This window comes from Micropterus salmoides, unplaced genomic scaffold (assembly GCF_014851395.1).
Source record: "Micropterus salmoides isolate LMB-PRFRI ecotype aquatic unplaced genomic scaffold, ASM1485139v1 Ms_hic_scaffold_17, whole genome shotgun sequence".
Taxonomy (NCBI): Eukaryota; Metazoa; Chordata; class Actinopteri; order Centrarchiformes; family Centrarchidae; genus Micropterus; species Micropterus salmoides.
In genome coordinates, this window is record NW_024040817.1 from 31,548,627 (window position 1) to 31,567,311 (window position 18,685).

Here is an 18,685-nt window from a genome sequence, read left to right on the forward strand (position 1 = left end):
GTGGCACTGACACATCAGGATGAGTTTGATTAAGTCTCCTGGTTGTCAGTGCTAGATTTGTCTCAAACTATTGTCTCCTTGGCTCACTTGATGTTGGCCGTCATGGCATTACAGCATGGCTCAGAGAAAGAACTCACACTCACCAACATTCAGTTGATAAAATTTACTGTGTTCTTTAATTCATATGTACACCTCCAACCCTTAACCCCCCCCCCCCACCCACCCCATAAAGAAACTTTCAATGAATACTTTTAATATATTTAGTCAGTTTTACAGCTTCTGTACAGGATTGCTGTTTTCATGAAATTCACATCTAGGGCAGCAACATCATTTTATTTGTTTCTTTATTTGTGGTAAGAACAAGCATAAATGGAGTGAACAAGAGGACTTAGCAGGTAGGGGGCAAACACACAGCTCATGTGGGGCATGTACAGAAGCATCGCAGTTGGGATAAACTATGTACAATACAAACCATTCATACAAATTAGGCTCTAAGATATAGAATTCAATACATTACATTTGATATATTGAGTGACAATGAGCAAGCCCCATCCCCCACGATAGACCCACCGATCAATCAGTCATGTAATCAGTCATGAATGAACCAATCACCCAACAAACTCAACATCAAGCTGCATTAGCAGGAACGCTCTGACGACAGCTGAAGATTGACAGTGTTGCAATATCTGAGCGTGATTACACATTTTCTCTCCTGACACCTGAAACCCATCTGAAGGAGAAGCCTGCTCAGTTCCAGCTCACCCCTACATAGGTAAGACCACCTCACATTTCTAAAAGCATCAAATTCACATATGAATCTTTACTGTCCTCTTCGGCTGCCTTTTGTAAAAACTCTGAGGATTTAATTTTTTTATTCTTTTTAAATTAGTTCATTTTGTTTTCCAGTTATGCAGGATAAACTGCAGAGCATAAATAGCACAGCAGGGGCAAAATGTCCACATGTTTTTGTCCAGAGAGTTAATGCATTACATATGAAATATGCAGAAAAGAATAAAACATATTAACATCTAGTTTGAAACAAGAAGTTTGAAATAAACCAAAAGCAAACAATAGGCAGGGTTTAATAGTCATAACAAAAGGACCAATAAGCCAATGCTTTCTACACATGGTTCAACAGGGCCAGAACAGACTAAACATAATTCAGGAATAAGATTCTAACTGATAATAAACAAATTAATGAGAGTTTTTCAGGTCATATTACAGTCCTAAATACTAACTTTTTAACAGTTAAACGTAACTGCTCTCTCTGCAAAATTCAACATCAAATTGGAAAATCAGTTGGGATGGCTGACACTCTGGTATGGACAGGTTTAGGGACAGTACAGCTAACATACACATTTCTCTGGGATGGGAAGAAGTCCCAGTCTGTGCTCTACTCGTCCACTTTTCTGTATGTGCATATATGGGAACGTCAGCCAGAGGGGAAATAGGGAGTGTCACTGTGGTAGTTGTAGTCTGGGCACACTTTCTGCACCAGTTTGTAGTCGGTACTGTAGAAGGAAATGAAGATGCAGATGACTTTGAAAGGTTTGGAACAGAGCCAGGACACGTGGCTCTGGGTCTGCTCCTGGTAGCAGGTCTTGGACGGGTCGAAGTTGCAGAGTGTGTTCTTGGCACCCTTTTCCACCTTCTCGTACTCTATGCGGCAGTTGAAGGACTTTGAGTCCTTGGCGTCAATGACGGACTGCTGTGCCGCCACATCGAACTCCACTATCTTGGTTGGAGGGACCAAGCTGACGGACACATTGCCCTGGCCTGTGGAGTTATGGCGGAAGTAGACACTGAAGGTGCCGTTGCCATGATCCACGATCTTCCCGGTGATCAGCAGGTTCAGTTTGACCGTCTTGATGTTAGAGTGGAAGTCCCCCCAGCCGAACATCTTCTTGAACTTCCCCGTCTTGACCATTGGCCGCCGTTTAGCCCGCGGCCGCGAGTCCTGCAAGTCTGTGGAGTTCCTCAGCCAGTCCCACAGGTCCTGCTCAGAGTAGGGCTCTGGAGTGTCATAGCGAAGGTCTAATGCTGTGCTGTTCTCTTTGCCATGTAGAGTCTGTGACAGCAGCCTACTGATGGACATATCCTTGCTGCTTTCTGTCCATATATGCTTTAGTGTGGATTTGGGGCTTCCTGACTTAACAATTTCTGACTTTGAGGCATGGGCACTAGTAACCTGGGGAAAGGAGAAAAAAACATCTGTTAGCCCGAGTGATGTAAAACACACAGCCAATTTAAGGCTTCTTATGGCCCTACAGCCAATGGTGGGCTCCCAAAAGAGCCAATCATAAATATGTTGTCCTTTGTTCTCTATTCTCATCAATTCAATATTTGTATTTTGAAATTCCTCCTTTTTCCTTTAAATAAAACATCTGTAATTTGCAAAACTGCAAATTTAACTGTTACATATTAAAATTGTGACAATTGGGGGTTGGTTGGCTACATATCACCTTGACTGTCCAGCTGCTCTGTGTAAACTGTTAGGCTGTAGCAACTTACATCTTTAACCCTTTCTTCCTAAATCTTGTGTGTATACTTGAGGTAAAACTAACTGAATCAATGTCATAAAACATTTGGAAAATCTGCATTGGTAACATCTATTTTTTCTAGCTAGCAGTTTTCTTTGGTAACTCTATGGTATGGGTTTTCAGGAAAAATCTTGGTACTAATTATAGGTGAAATGAAGAGAGTATTCAGTTTCAATTATTATTCCAATAAACTGCTAGCGTAAACTAGAGTCTCTTAGTTGTTGAACATCAGGGCAGCAGATATGCAAAACTTTGTGAACAGGCAAGCATATACTCAAATAAGAATCTAAAATATGTAAATAAATATTTGCATAGGCTTAACTGTAGCAGCTGTATTACCCAATGATTAGCGCCAAATTACATAGTTCTTTCACATAAACGTCCAAGGAAATTATTAGCCAAGAATTTGGTGATGATGTGTCACTTTCTTATTCCACTGGCACATTTCTATGTTTCTTGGCAAGTTGCAGTCACCAACATTGCACCAGGGAAATAGCATAAAGCCATAGGCCTATGCGTTCATGTGCATCTTTGGATGATAGTTGTTTATGACATCCAAATAAGGATACGGGCTCATCAAAACATTTCTGCCACTGGTAGCCAAACACCCTACCAAGTACCTTAATTTCCAGCTTAGCTCCTTCAACCTGAGCAGAAGTCTAACCTGCGTGATTGTGGAGGCTCTTTAAACAGTTGAACATTAGTCCAGGGAACTCATTGTGGACAGCCTCCTCTGACCCCTGTATGCATCCAGGGGGAGTTTGTCAAGGTGGCTCATTTCTATAAATGCCTTCAAGTGCACCTGGACGATAGGCTAGAGTGGGCTGTAAACACAGAGGCCCGGTACAAGAAGGCTCTACTTCCTGTTATGAGGCTTCAGCGCCTGCAGCAGGATGTTGCTGTTGTTCTACTGGTCTGTGGTGGCCAGCATCATCTTTTACGCAGACGTGTGCTGGGGACAGAGAGTGTCAGGGCAAGACACGCTAACAGATGAGAATGCTGTCTAGTTGGTTAGCATCCTGAAGAATGTCTCCCCTCCACAACATGCTGATTCAGAAGAGGAGCGTCTTTAGCCAAAGACTCATTGCATCAAGGTGTTTCACCAAGCCGCACAGGAGATCTTTTTAACTCATGCCCACTCTGTTGCATTGCGGACAATACATGCTATACACTACATGTCACATTCACCCATTCACCATGTAACAGCACATCAGAATTGATCTAACATTCACACACACAGTCACCCATCTGAAGCAATTTTGGGGTTCACTATAATTGCTCAAGTGGATGACGCGCTCTACGCTCAGTAAATTGTGGCAAAGTGCAATACATCTCCTTAACTTATAATTATATCCATTTTGCACACATTACAGCAAATTAAAGTTTTTCCTTGCCTCTGTCGCCTAGTGCTTGCTCTTGGTGGGAACTGTTGGGCTGCTCTAAATAACATCAAAGAGTACGGTCTAGACCTGCTCTTTTATGAAAAGCGCTGTGAGATAACTGTTGTTGTGATTTGGCGCTATATAAATAAAATTGAAGATTGAAGAAGAAGAATTTGCACAATCTATGCATTCACATGCATAAAGGGGATACTTGTATACTACTGTATGTTACTTATAATAAAATCTATCCCCGGGGGGGAATAATAAAGTATATATCTATGTAAAAGAACATTCCCTGAATTTGTTATATGAACTGATATCTTTAAAAACACTTACATGCTGGTTTACTATGTTTCTCTTTAGTAATTCACATTACCATTGCCACTATTTTCACCTTCCAGTACCTCTTTATTGAAGAATACCATGGAATTTCAAGGAGGTGGGTGAAATGATGCATCATGAAATATTACTTATCTATATTATTCAGGAAATATAGACTTTCACATTCAAGCATGCCATTTTCTACAAAATTGATCAATCAAATGTATTACGTGTGGGTTGAAGATAATCAATCCGCTGCAAGCTTCAATTTCAAATCATGATCGCAGACAGCTCCAAATTGGGAATTATAGCGCAGCAAGCTGAGCGAAAAAGAGAATACAGCAATCAAAGTAAAACATATTGCTCCCATTTCCTCCCTCTGTCACATAGAGGGAATGTCTGCTGGCTCACACAGATAAATGCAGTGGCTGTTCAGTGGGTAAAGACTGGACTATTAACTAAAGAGTGCTCCTTGAATTGATGATTGATGAACCCAAGGGTTTTCACTATTTAGCACCAGTGAGTGGAATTAGGCTCATACAGGCCCCACTGGAGGTATGTGACATTGACTGCCTGATATCTACTGTAAGAAGTGACAGCAGATCTGTCTTGCTGAGGTTTTTGCATTTTGCAGGTTGCCCCCAGGATCGATACTTGGAAAATAAGGTTTCGTTACCAATCAGTTGGCCCTTCGGATTGAATCGCCTCACGGCACATCTCTCAACACCACGGGGACATACAGAGAGCTTTAAACATGCTATTACAAGGAGAATATACCTCTCCTGTGAAGTATGTTAGAGATTTAGCAGCAGAATGAAATCAAGATATGATTCTGTATGTATGGATGGATGAAGAATTATGTGCGTGTCTTTTATCACGTTTGTGACACTTCCACTGTCTTAGAGGCTGACCTGACCTTACCAGGCAATTGGCTGACATGGGAGGGACATCAGCTGATTAAAGTCACCTGGGCCCTTAGGATATAAAAAGCTGGGCCCTGAGGTTACTCTCTCTTCCTTCCAAAAGCTGCCATCCACATCACTTTTGTTTTGATTTGCACATTCAACACCTCCATAGCACATTAACCACACATCCATGCACTGCTGTCATTGTTGATGTTGCTGATCCCCATACTCCACTGTTCACTTGAGTTAACCTTAGTTAAGTACCTGCTAAACATCAACATTATCCTTGTGAGCCTGTTAACATGCTGATGTTAGCATTTAGCTCAAAGCACCTTACTGTTAGCATTGCTGTAAACGTTAAGTCTTGTTATGACGTGTCTCGTGTCTGAACAATGAGCAATGAAAACCATGGGAACTTCATTTTCAGTGAAATCTATGACAACCTGTAGACAAATAAAAACTTCTGAGTAATTGATTTTGCTTATTAGCAGTATCTTGCCTGTCAGTAATTTTATGCCAGTACAGGTGCTGGTCATATAATTAGAATATTATCAAAAAGTTGATTTATATCAGTAATTCCATTCAAAAAGTGAAACTTGGATATTATATTCATTCATTACATACAGACTGGTATATTTCAAATGTTTATTTCATTTAATTGTGATGATTAAAACTGACAACTAATGAAAATCCCAAATTCAGTATCTCAGAAAATTAGAATATTACTTTAGTCCAATACAAAAAAAGTATTTTTAGAAATGTTGGCCAACTGAAAAGCATGAACATGAAAAGTATGAGCATGTACAGCACTCAATACTTAGTTGGGGCTCCTTTTGCCTGAATTACTGCAGCAATGTGGCGTGGCATGGAGTCGATCAGTCTGTGGCACTGCTCAGGTGTTATGAGAGCCCAGGTTGGTCTGATAGTGGCCTTCAGCTCTACTGCATTGTTGGGTCTGGCATATCGCATCTTCCTCACAATACCCCATAGATTTTCTATAGGGTTAAGGTCAGGCCAGTTTGCTGGCCAATTAAGAACAGGGAGACCATGGTCCTTAAACCAGGTACTGGTAGCTTTGGCACTGTGTGCAGGTGCCAAGTCCTGTTGGAAAATGAAATCTGCATCTCCATAAAGTTGGTCAGCAGCAGGAAGCATGAAGTGCTCTAAAACCTCCTGGTAGACGACTGCGTTGACCTTGGACCTCAGAAAACACAGTGGACCAACACCAGCAGATGACATGGCACCCCAAACCATCACTGACTGTGGAAACTTTACACTGGACTTCAAGCAACGTGGATTCTGTGCCTCTCCTCTCTTCCTCCAGACTCTGGGACCTTGATTTCCAAAGGAAATGCAAAATTTACTTTCATCAGAGAACATAACTTTGGACCACTCAGCAGCAGTCCAGTCCTTTCTGTCTTTAGCCCAGGCGAGACGCTTCTGGCGCTGTGTCTTCTTCAAGAGTGGCTGAAACCCATGTCTTGCATACGTCTGTGCGTGGTGGCACTGACTCTAGCTGCAGTCCACTCTTTGTGAATCTCCCCCACATTTTTGAATGGGTTTTGTTTCACAATCCTCTCCAGGGTGCGGGTTATCCCTATTGCTTGTACACTTTTTTCTACCACATCTTTTCCTTCCCTTCGCCTCTCTATTAATGTGCTTGGACACAGAGCTCTGTGAACAGCCAGCATCTTTAGCAATGACCTTTTGTGTCTTGCCCTCCTTGTGCAAGGTGTCAATGGTCGTCTTTTGGACAGCTGTCAAGTCAGCAGTCTTCCCCATGATTGTGAAGCCTACAGAACTAGACTGAGAGACCATTTAAAGGCCTTTGCAGGTGTTTTGAGTTAATTAGCTGATTAGAGTGTGGCACCAGGTGTCTTCAATATTGAACCTTTTCACAATATTCTAATTTTTTGAGTTACTGAATTTGGGGTTTTCATTAGTTGTCAGTTATAATCATCAAAATTAAAAGGAATGAACACTTGAAATATATCAGTCTGTGTGGAATGAATGTATACATTATACAAGTTTCACTTTTTGAATGGAATTACTGAAATAAATCAACTTTTTGATGATATTCTAATTATATGACCAGCACCTGTAATTTTAACTAATAATAAGTGTTCTTAAAAATAAAAAAAATCCTCCAGAAAAAAGAGAAGTGGCAACAAAACAATAATTGTCATTCAATCAGTCTTGTTGAAATGGGAGTTCATGGTCTAGACCCATTCTTTAGTGCATGTACTCTTTTCCTTCTTCTGTTATGCGCACAGTGATCAGTGATTAGTTAAGAGAATTTGCACAATTGACAGTTGACATTTACCATTAAAAATGTGTTTTAACATACATTGGTGTTGGATCAAAAATAAATGCCCACATCCAGTGAGTGAAGCAATGTTCTAAATGACCATGCTGCTCAGCAGTGAGGAGCACAGGTAGCTGCAATAATGATCAGAGAGCTAGAACTGAAGCCGTAAACAAAAACAGCCAGAGTTTGGCAATGACAACTGGATCTACAGAGGTGTGTGAGTCCAATGTATTATAATCAGGTATATACAGGTAAACAGTGCCTTTTCTGCTAAACTTTTGATCGATGAGAACAACACCTATAACCATAGTAAGCATGCACAAAGATGGAGACAGCTCTAGCCTCAGAAAACGAGGCTGAATTCCACTGATAGCCATGTCTATCATTAGCCACGGGCTCTGGATTTCACAGGTACAAATCAATGAACAATGAGTTAATCTAAAGACGTTAGACTTTAAAGAACTGTAACGTTCTAAGAAAATGTTTTATATTCAGACCTAATTGTACACTAAGTACAGATTGTTAAAAGACAAACCAGGCACTCACTGGAGAATGTGTTCTACATTAGACATGAGGAAAGTCAAAAGGGAAGAAACAAACAGAATCTAACGGCACACTAAGTGGTGCTGAAGAGGGTCTCAGGGGATCTATCTTTAACCTGACAGGTTAAACTCAGAGAGCACTTGGCTGTGTGAGGCAGAGACTCTGCAATCATTTCCTATTCAAACAGGTGAGTTGGCCTTCTCATACTGAAAAATATCCCAGGTTGGTGGAGGATGAGAATCACATTGGAATGAATTAATGATAATGTGCCTGCTTACAAAGATGAATCTTTTAGTGCATTCAATAGAAATTTAGCTAAGAAAACAAACATAAAAACAGAAGACAAAGTGCTTGAGCTGCAGTTTAATTCTCATAGAAATTCAGTCCTTGCACATGTAGTTAGCTGTAAAAAAAAACATTTAAACTACTGAATAATTTAATGTTGGCTAATGTGTAGAATGCATGATATTTCATTTGCATTGCACATAATCCATTTTCAGAAACTTAATCTGCAAAGTAACTAGTAACTACTACAGCAGCCAGATAGATATAGGGCAATATAAAGTCTGCCTCTAATCTTGCCTCTGAAATGAAGTGGAGCAGAAGTTTTGCCTAAAATAAAATACCAAAGTACAAGTAGTTAGGTACATCAGGGCAAGATTAACAAGGGGGCCCAGGGGTGAAAATCCCCTGGGTACTGTATGTATTGGGTAAGCATGCAGGAGCCACCTAAAAGTTTTTAATTGGGCTTCAGTGGTGCATATTACCAAACAAATTTGCAATTAATCAGATTACCACAAAGTAATTGCCACACATACAACCGTGGGCCTTTGGGGCCCCTTAGATTCTTGGTTCCTTGGGCAGATGCTAGCTTCCTAAAACAACTGGGCACTTTAGTTTTCAACATGTCTTCATACCAAAACGACATATACAACTGTTGGAGAATACCAGCGACGTCTGTTCAGTCTGGAATTATTGAGGTGGCGTATGTTGTCATTCATTGTCATCAGTTAGGGTAGGTTTAGGTACTAAACTTGGTTAGGTCTGGGAAAAGATCATGGTTTGGATTAAAATAAGTAAGTTACGTCACGTGACATGATATAAAAATAAGTTAGCACTGATTTTTGTTTTCAAAAGGGACACAAACAGTGGGCTCCTGGGTGAAAGCCCTGTGTATGACATATCCGTCCACTCTGGGCTCCTCTCTACTTGGACTCTGTCACTCTTTAAACTGCCTCACCTGACTTCCTACTTTGCTCCCATCAAAATTATTACAGCCAATAGAGGCCTAACAATAATATGGGTTGTAGTAAGCTGCTTTTACGGACGACTGATTCGAGAAGGACAGTCTAGTAGTTTGAGCAAACATCTTCAATACACATTTAGACTGGCAGGACAATGCTTGTTAGTCAGATAATCAATCATTGGCCGGATTTCAAACAACAATGATGCTTCATATCGAGAGCAAACTGATAATCTTGCAGAGTGGTGTATTTCCTGAGGAAGCCAAGTTCTTGTCAGCTTTTACAGAGGAGCAATAGAAAGCATCCTGACTGAAAACATCACTGGCATCATGGGATGTGCACGGCCCAGGACCGGAGGGCTCTGCTGCAGAACTGCTCAGAAGATCATTGGTACCCATCTCCCGAGCATCAGTGATATCGGTGAGGTGAGGTGCCTGCAGAGCCCAAAGGAAACTAAAGGACAGTACCCACCCAGCCACAGCCTGTTCACCCTGCTGCCTTCTGGGAAGAGATATAGAAGTTTCTGCTGCCGCACCACCAGACTGCAGAGCAGCTTTTTCCCCCAAACTATCAGACTCTTATACTCTAATTCATCCTCAGCACTGCTCCACTGATGATAGTTTATTTCTGTTTACCATTTTTATAATTGCTTCTATATTAATATATATTGGCTTCTACATAGTAGAAGGGAGTTAAATCTACCTACCTGCCCAGTGAATGATGTATCCTTCCACCCAGTGACTTTTTCTGTCAACATGGAAGCCACAGTATCAGCTGCTAGGGAGTTCTTTAAGTTGTTTTCTGTAAGTCGACTTACAACAACTTGTATAGCAGCGTCAGTCTCATCCACACTTTCTGTGCCCATTTTCTGTCCTGTTTCATGGATGTAGTTATCTAGCTATGTAGGAATGGTTGCCCCCATTCTTAATCCCACCTCCAACCACTGGAAATTGTTACTGAAACAGTTACTAGTTTTTACAATGTTTTTTTGTACAACAGTTATAATGGAGCTCGAAGTCACAGAGGAATAATATATATCAGGCTCTGGATTCACTCACAATACTTGGCAGTAGGCTACAGTAATTGTTGATTAGGATCTTCACATGGGACAATAAGAAAAACACAGAATATTGCCCACCTTGCTCTACAGTACATGTAATGTTTTAAAGCCAATACATCAAGCTATTAACATGTTGCTCAATCGGATTCAATCAGTTTTTAAGAAGCAGTTAAATTTTTGGAATATCTATCTTTTGTGTATAATAGTCTACTTGCATTAGGTCAAAGATGTTCCCCTCACATCACTCTGTCTCTGAAGACACTGATATTGATATATTGATGTTTAAAAATGTTACACCATTAAATAACTATACTGTCTTTATAACAACTAATGACAGTAATGCAATACAACTGCCACTGAGCATAAAGCGTGCAGTCTGTGGCTGTTTATCTGTACTCATTGTTTGTCTTGTCTAGTGGGTAGGCTCTATGCGGCGCATACAGACATGTTTATCTGTGCAGTTCTCAGGCTCAGGCAACATCCAGCATGTTTCGGGCCGAGGGCCAGTCGGTTTGCTGGAACCTGGAGCTGCCAGCTGTAGTGCGCTCACCTGAGGGAACGGTGCATCTGGTAAACATGGCCGGCACCGTGGCCAGCACAGGCCTCTCAGATACCTGACAACTGGCCAGACAGCCAGTTGGTTGCCCCCAGGCAAGACTGCTGGGCAAGGCAAGCAGCACAGTCTCTGCCTGTCCTATTCAGTCCAAACATGAATTATTTTCTAAAGTCTCTGCACATGCTGCAGAGCACTTTGCAGTTCTAAATTTCTTTTTCAAAAGTTTTATGTGATGTTTTTGTAGTGGTTTGTGCCTCTCATGCAATCCTTGTTTTTATATTCAAGACTGAAGTTACTAGAATAACCCAACGTTTTCCTGAAAAGATGGAAACCAAACACAACTGATTACTTAATTGATTTTGCAGCAGTAAGGGGGGGCAGGGGAAACATCTAATTTTTGCCCTGGGGGTTTGGTCCCATCCTGACTTATAATGTGTATGGTATGTTATGGTTTCAGTTTGAGATTTTTTCCACATTGATGTCAATATTTTTAAGCTTACTATTGCTTGCTAAGTTTTACTGCAAAATAATCAAACAGAATGACCATCTACAAAAAGCCAAAAGTCCCTGGTCAGACCAAAAAGTGGCACAGCAGATTTCTTCACATGCTCATGAAATACATACGGGTGGTGCAGGAAGCTTGGTGACGTCCTGACAACGTTGCAAACAGGACAATAATTTCAAAGTTATAACTGCTAGTGTGCCCAGGCTTTTAGGCTATGAATTAAATTAATAAAAACTCTATTTGTTTTTTCATCATTTTATATACAGTGCATAAAGAGATATTTGTGTGGAAATCAGGGACTCTAAATCCTCAGCCTGTTGGTGGGTCATTCATTAGAAAGACATAAAAGCCAATGAAAGCGGCATGCAGGGCAGCCCTTACAGGACCAACACCCAGCACAGTGGGACTGAATTATGTTGGTGGCGTATGTTGTCTTTATGTTTTTTAAGATTTTTTTTGCTCTCCGGTTTCTCACAAGAAAATATCTCTCAATAAAACTTACAAATAAGGCAGCAAAGACAAACTGCTCTCTTTGCTCTCTGCCTTAGCTGTTTGCCTTTTTAACCAGAAGAGCAATAATTGTTCTTTATTTATATTTCATTGTAACTTCACCACACTCCTCCTCCTCTCTGTCACACCTTCTTTTCATATTGCTTGACTGTTTGACTTCAGCTTTATATCAGCCACTATAACACAATTTCAACTTGTCCTATAGATGTCTCAGCTGTTGGCAGTCACAGGTAATTTGCCACAGGGTGGGTCACAATGTGTGTGCATGTGTGTGTATTACTGTGTGATATAAGCTGATAACGTTTTGGGATTTACACTCAACATAATGGTCCAGTCAGGCCGGATTCTACCAGATGAAATTAAGTTGCATACTGTGGCACAGGGCAAGCAGGACAGGCTATAGCATGTGATTTATACAGCTTCTTAATGTAGGTTCTTATCAAACACCCCACTGTCATTAACATCTATCAGTGTCCTTGCACTCATTGCAGCCAAGCAGCATCCCAGTTTTTCTGCTGCTTGTGTTAATTTTGCCCTGCTGGAGAATGAGGAATGTAAGCAATCAGGTGTACTATGCCAGTAGCAGTTAATGTAGGATTGAACCTCTACCCTCAAGCTGAGATGAGGATCAGGCTACATTGGTCTGGTATGTTCACTTCATTAAAACTGCAACCCCCTTCCTTTATAAGACTTCCTACAGCTCCCTCTGGAGAATTCAACATTTACTCATACCTCAAAGACAATATAGATGGTTTTACAATACCACCAAAACAACATACATGACCATATAAAAAAAGTACCAGTCCAGCGATAGGCATAGACTACTGCACCTTACATACGTAAGTTACGTGACGTAATTCAAGTAAGTAAGTTAACGTTGTGAAACGGTCCTGGTTTGGTTATGTTTAGGCAACAAAATCACTTGGTTAGGTTTAGGAAAACATGGTTTGGGTTCTAATAAGTATGTGATGTAAGTCACATAAGTCACGTGACTAAAGTCAGTAACACTATTTCGTGACTCAAAAGCTGGTCCGCTGTGTGAAAGTCCGGAGTTCGGAATCCATGTAGCCCATGTATCTACCTCCTTACGCGGACTTTCTCGCTATACTTTTCACCTGAATTCCTCCTTTGCCTACTAGAGGTCGCAGCCCACATTATGGGTCCTTTAACAAACAACCTACACAGTCTTTCTGGTGAGGAAAGGCGAGAATTCTATGGGACAAGGGGATGGGCTCAGGGAAACAGCAAGAGCATATGCAAGGGGCCAAACTAAGGACGACTCACTGGCTTCCCATCTTCCAAAATCAAGCTGCAAAGTAAAACACTGTTTGTGATAAAGCATCACGTTGGTACCAATGACGACTCAAACATACCAAGAAATCCAGCTCAAGTCCCCTCCTGTGGTGCCCTAAACTGTGCTCATTTTAGAAGAAATCCTAGAAGTTCTTTCATTTGTTCTTGTAATTAGCTTGTCGCTTTTTGCTGAACACACAGGTATTATTGATGTGGCTGTGTTATTGCCAACAGCAGAAAAGTAGGACAATAAATCAAACACACTTGCATTGTGATCCATGTTGCATTGTGAGCTCTATGGTAATTTACACTTCAGTGATTGCAGAGGGAAATGGCCTGAAAGGGCAGATTGTATTAATTCATACTGCACACTCGGGAGCTGTTAGCAACCACAGATACCCCAGGAACATACTACCAGTAACCATATGTTGCTAGCTTTTATAACAATCAGAAAAACAGAATCACATTCCAGGCATTGGTTTCTAGAGAATGAGCAAGGCCGGCACCATGTCATTACTTTTTTTTTACTGTCAAATAAGACAGAAGACAAAAGATCTAAGATGAGATGAACTCCAGATTCTCCGTCTCTTTTGAAAATTTCCAATCATCATACTCATGCCGAGGAAGCTGCAAAGCAGGGCCGAAATAAATTGCTGGGCGAAGAATGAAGGCCTGAGCACAATGTGGTGTATGAAAGAAGCCTTATGAAAGCTCCAGAGAATGAAAACAGAAAGGCAGAAAGAGAGAGAGGAACATTTGAGGGTGTTAGCTTTACAAGACAGGAAGAGGATGAATGAAGACGATTGACCCTGAACATACGAACAAATTAACCTTCAGTTCAGCAGAGTGTAAGAGCAAACTGAGCCTTCACAGGCTGTACACCAATGATCATCAACTGGCGGCCCTCGGGCCACATCTGGCCCGCCAAAGCTTCCCATCCGGCCGGCAGATAGGCTACTGATGAAAGTACTGCAATATTAATATATTAGCAGTATTAGAAACTGTGCATCTGTGGCGAAATTCCCGGTAAAATGCTCTATCAAGTTATTAACGCAAACTGAACATTTCCTGCTGCTGCTGCAGCTTCACATTAAAGCATTTAACTGGCGTCTGTGAAGGTTCTCAGTCATCCAGGTCATGGTTATCCAAAGAAGGTTGAGGCCAAGGGCAACTGGACTTTGTAGTAGAAAAAACTAGAAGATGTTTTGTCCCTCATCCAAGAGACTTCTTCAGAACTGTCTCTTGGATGAGGGGACAAAACGTCTTCTAGTTTTTTCTTGGATTTAATTGGTGAAACACAAGGTGACATTTATTTTGAAGTAGCACAGGAAATGAAACCGTCTACAAAACAAGACAACGATCATTTATAGCATTATACGACTGGGGACCAGTTTGAAATATTGTGGGGATATAGGATTCACGATCAGACACAGTGAGCTGATAGGTGAAGAGATGCAGGCTGCACGCTGCAGACCTCCACCTTCTCAGCCAGGAAACGTTAACGAACTCCTTTCACTTTGACTGTTCACAGGCTCGTGCCTCGTGAAACATAAAGTCTGATCATGACTGCTCACATAATTATGGAAAGATACCAATAACTGTCCGACAATAGTTTCTTTAGCTGCCCCAGACTTCTGTGACTTTTAGTATTAAACCGCATTTGCTGTTACCACCAGTAACTGTAGGTGTCACATGTACAGTAACGTCCCAAATACACAATTGCAGACTGTATAAAAAAAATGGTTGATTAATATTTCTTGCCAATCAGAACTGCATCCTGCAGTTACTTTTACAATTATAGGTTTTAACCACCACTCCTCAGTGAACAGCCCCATTGGCTAAAGTCTGAGAGCATTTATAATTAAGTAGGCTAGCTATCATTGTGGATTTACCATATTTTTTAGGAATCTGTTCATAGTGATAAAAGCCAGGGTGGAAGTCTGTAAAAGTCTGAATCCAATTGAATTTAAATCCTGGATAGCTTTCCGATCCACCTAAGATGCATTAGGTGACTCAGTGTAGATGGAGTCTACAGTCTGTCCATCCCTCAGAAAGGATTTGATACATGGTCCATGATGAGATACAAAAATGATACAGATATTCTTTTAACAATATGATACACTGCAACTGCAGATCTGTAGAAGATTTCATAGAATTTGAAATAAGTCCCAGAGGAGGACGGCCTAAAAGGAAATCCCAGCTAATTTAGGTATTTTGTGTGTTATTTTGTGATTATGTCTAAAGGGAAATATTATTTGATTTTCAGTGTAAAAAGACAAATAAGTACTGTTATAATCAACAGTACTGACTGGGACCAGAATTAAAGAATAGGCACAGGCACACTGAGAAGAGAGTTGCTTTGAGCAATGTTTTTATCACAGTTGTATCGATTTCTGTCTTAAACCAAATGTGGTTCAGAGCTGTGGTTGCACATGTATGTAGGCCTCTGACTACTGTGTTGGTTTTCCACTGCTAATCAGTTCCTGTTTACACCCCTAGTCTGTTGTGTATGGTAGCGCACAGCAAGCAGTGTATGTTAGCACTCAGTATAGAAGTTCTATTACACACCATACAGTGAACTGAATAGATTTGCCATTCAAGCAATTTGCAGGTGTCCAGAGCATGATTGTGTAGTGTGTTTGTATTTGGAAGATGTGCGGCTGCCAACATCACTGAGCATTGTAAGAAGCTGCAAAATAAATATGTATTTTAGGGAGAGCCGGCCGAAGAAATTCTATGAATGTGTTTATTAAACTGTCCTGAGCTAATTTCAGCAGCACATTCATAACTGACCGAAGTATTCAGAGGCTGCTCTCAGTCCCTGTATCCACATCTCATAAAGTATTCCTTAGAGGGAAAAAGCCATGAAATACACCTACTAACAGCTATTAACACCCTCAGCACACAATGTGAGTTAGACTATTGGTGCTTGGCGCCACACTGCTGCTAAGTGCTGCTGGTATATCACGGTTTGCCCATGTACTAGAGCTGCCTAATGGTCATATAGCAGACTGTTAGACACATCATTACAGCAGACATTCTTGCTCTGGGTGCTTGTAAATGTGTGAGTGAATGTGCAAATTTCACAGACATCTGCCCATAAGATTATGAAAGATGTTGCATACAAAGCTGCCACTAGATGAAAAATGGAAGTGTTGTCTGTTCAAATAGGAATTTTGGACTTGCACTGATTCAAGAGGAAATGTCAGGATCATCAAAATGATTAGCATTCACCCTTAAAAACTCTTTACAAACTGCTTTTTAATAATAAAACCAAGCATAACACATTTTGACTGATGTCTTTTTGAAAAGGTTGAGTAGTGCAGAAAAATACCCGTCATCTGTCCGTCACTGCATGGCTGATTAGCACCAGATGTGGAACACCACTTAACATACAGGTGGCACTGAATGTTACTGTATGTAAATGTTAACAATGACGTGCAGACCTGATGTGCTTGTATTGTACTTTGTCATTTCGACATTATAGACATTTTGTGACTGACTATGACTGAGTCAAATGGTTTGTGAAAATAATAGATCGATATACATATGGATCTGGTTCATTCGTACAGTATATTCCTATGATAGCCACAACATGTATGCAATGTGGATTGTTGAAGTGAAGTTTTTTCACCCTTTGGATTGCATGTGATAAAATAAAATTGTGCTTCTTTTTGTGCTCCCACACCTGGAGCAATCATCACATCACAGACAGATAGAAGAATGGCACTGTGTCCAAAATCACTCCCTATTGATAGTATAATGCACCATATTTGTATGGTATATATATTGTATACTGCCTTTAAAATTCCAAAAATATAGTAGAAAAGTAATGTCACTGGCATGTGCTACTTTCTGCTAACAATCCCACAATCCAATGTGTCAAATTTGTTAGATGCAAAAATTACAATTGTGTAACTCCACAGCTGTCAGTGAAGATGCAAAATAATCCTTTTGAAGTGTTCGCAATCTCAATTTACTGCTCACGATAAAATAAACTATGGAATAAACTACTGTATTGCGAGCAGTGTTGGGACTAACGCGTTACAAAAATAATGCAATTACAGTAATGTATTGGTTTTTGCTGTAATGCAGTAATATAACGCAACGCAATATTATACCCATTACAATCTCAGTAATGCGCGTTTTAACCTGAAATTAGCAAAATTTAGTTTTTTAATCATTCACCAACACTGAAAAACATTTTGGCAGCAGAAAAACAAATCCATGAGTAAAAGACTAACGTTATTTCCTGTTGCTGGAATCCGATGGTGGAGACATAGGCAGGGTGTAAACTACGGGGGGAGTTCAGTTCCTCTTAACAAGACAGGAGCTTCCCTGATGGATCATGCGTAAATAGATTTCTATAGGCTGTGTGTTTGTACTTTAACAATTACTTTCATGAAGAGAGGCTGCTGTCAGCTCATCCTGACGGATTTTGTCGGAGTGTCGGGAGATTCAAATAATCAATGATGTTATGCTGCTGTACCTCATGCGTAAATGTGCACAGAGTCTGTAACTCAAAAGTAACGCAAAAGTAGTGTAAAGCATTGCAATTCAGAGACAATAATATTGTAACATTACTAATTACTCTCAAATGACAGTAACTAGTAATCTATAATGTACTACATTTTGGAGGTAACTTGCCCAACACTGATTATTTTTCTAGTGCCTCCACACATATATCAAGGTCTTCTTCAGTTGATTGCTCTATGACTAAACTCCATCCACTGTTGAAGACTGTGAAAAAGCTATGAATTGAGTCTTGTTACCACCCAAGAATGATTTTTTTTATGTTCAATTCATGTCATGATGTCTTCCTTTGGATTCAAGTAGTACAATCTCTCAGCAGTAAGAGGACAGCTTTCATGTACTGTAGATTGATTTAAATTTGACAATAAAACACATACACAAACACAACAATGATTAACGTATTGTATATATAAGAGAGAGAATCATTCAATGTGAATAAATAGCATTTATAAAACAATCTATAAATTCTAGCAATTGTCTTGGAGTTTGTAAGCAGAGTTGAGATTCTTGCTGGTGAAATTTAGAAGCTAATATGTCTCGAGGTACCATAAATCAAAGCCAGCTTTATTTTGTCAGCACACAGATGGCCCAAATACACGACTCACCTCAATTAAGACCTGAGGAGAGGAGCTAAAAGGGAAAAGTGTTTGGAGAGAAAAGAGGGCACCTGTTTGCCTGTCATATCCGCAGCTCTTCTGATCAGCGGCTCGGAGCTTCCCCCCTGAGCTGTTTCAACGCTGTATTAATGATGGCAAACAAAGCCAAAGCCTCCTCACAGCCCCTTTGTGAGTTCATTCTCTTTCCACTTTGGTCCCTCTCAACTAATCTTCAGTGTCACGCTTAATGAGATTTTCAGTTTGTAAAGTAAGTGGAGCAATAACTCCCCCAGCACATGCCGCCATCGCCTTTCCCACCATCGCCTCGAATGCTTTTAAGGAACCACTTCTGCACCTTCTGTCTATTCCTCCTCTCAGTAAAAGATGCA

The 18,685-nt window shown here is 40.5% G+C and overlaps 1 protein-coding gene across 1 annotated transcript in view; it reads right to left on the reverse strand.

Annotated features, from left to right (window-relative positions):
* Positions 1-230: 230 nt before the first annotated feature.
* nxph1 (neurexophilin 1) overlaps positions 231-18,685 on the reverse strand; it is a 59,807-nt gene continuing 41,352 nt past the window's right edge. Inside the window, exon 2 of the mRNA XM_038724086.1 lies at positions 231-2,188. Within this exon, the coding sequence (XP_038580014.1) occupies positions 1,433-2,188 (756 nt within the window). The 3' untranslated portion in view covers positions 231-1,432. The remainder of the gene's footprint in view (positions 2,189-18,685) is intronic.